Raw genomic sequence first — 452 nt, forward strand, 5'->3', positions numbered from 1 at the left:
TAGACTTATGTTCAGAGTGTGAAGTGTTTCTGGGACTCTGAGCCTGTGTTGCATCTCCGCAGTTCAAATACAAGCGATCTTCTCCTTGAAGAAGTACTTGTTCCTGGTTACTCTACATTAAAACAAAACAACAAAACAAAAGCAACCTTGAACTCCATGTACAGAAAACAAAGGAAAACGCATGATTGATATAGTAACAGGTTCTAATATAAACAATATGAAAAATAAGTTTTACGGCAGTTCTCAGTTTTTGTATCACTATGTACTAGTAGCTTTTATGTTTCAGTACTGTATAGCAATATTTTCAAAGCACCTTTTTAAAGGCTCTATAATAAAAAATGAAGACCAGTCTAATAGCTGCAAAACAGACTTAAAACCTGCTAAGAGAGTAACTCAGAGGTCACCTGAAAACTGGAAATATACTCTTGTCCTGGGTTCAGCTACAGCAGTCA

General features: G+C 35.8%; 1 protein-coding gene across 1 annotated transcript in view; it reads right to left on the reverse strand.

Annotated features, from left to right (window-relative positions):
• RIC1 (RAB6A GEF complex partner 1) overlaps positions 1–112 on the reverse strand; it is a gene marked incomplete at its 5' end in the record, with an annotated part of 15,000 nt that extends 14,888 nt beyond the window's left edge. Inside the window, one exon of the mRNA XM_010009411.1 lies at positions 1–112. Coding sequence (XP_010007713.1) covers positions 1–112 — 112 coding nt within the window.
• Positions 113–452: the final 340 nt, after the last annotated feature.

Source organism: Nestor notabilis, unplaced genomic scaffold, assembly GCF_000696875.1.
Source record: "Nestor notabilis isolate BGI_N333 unplaced genomic scaffold, ASM69687v1 scaffold6422, whole genome shotgun sequence".
In the NCBI taxonomy this organism is placed as follows: domain Eukaryota; kingdom Metazoa; phylum Chordata; class Aves; order Psittaciformes; family Psittacidae; genus Nestor; species Nestor notabilis.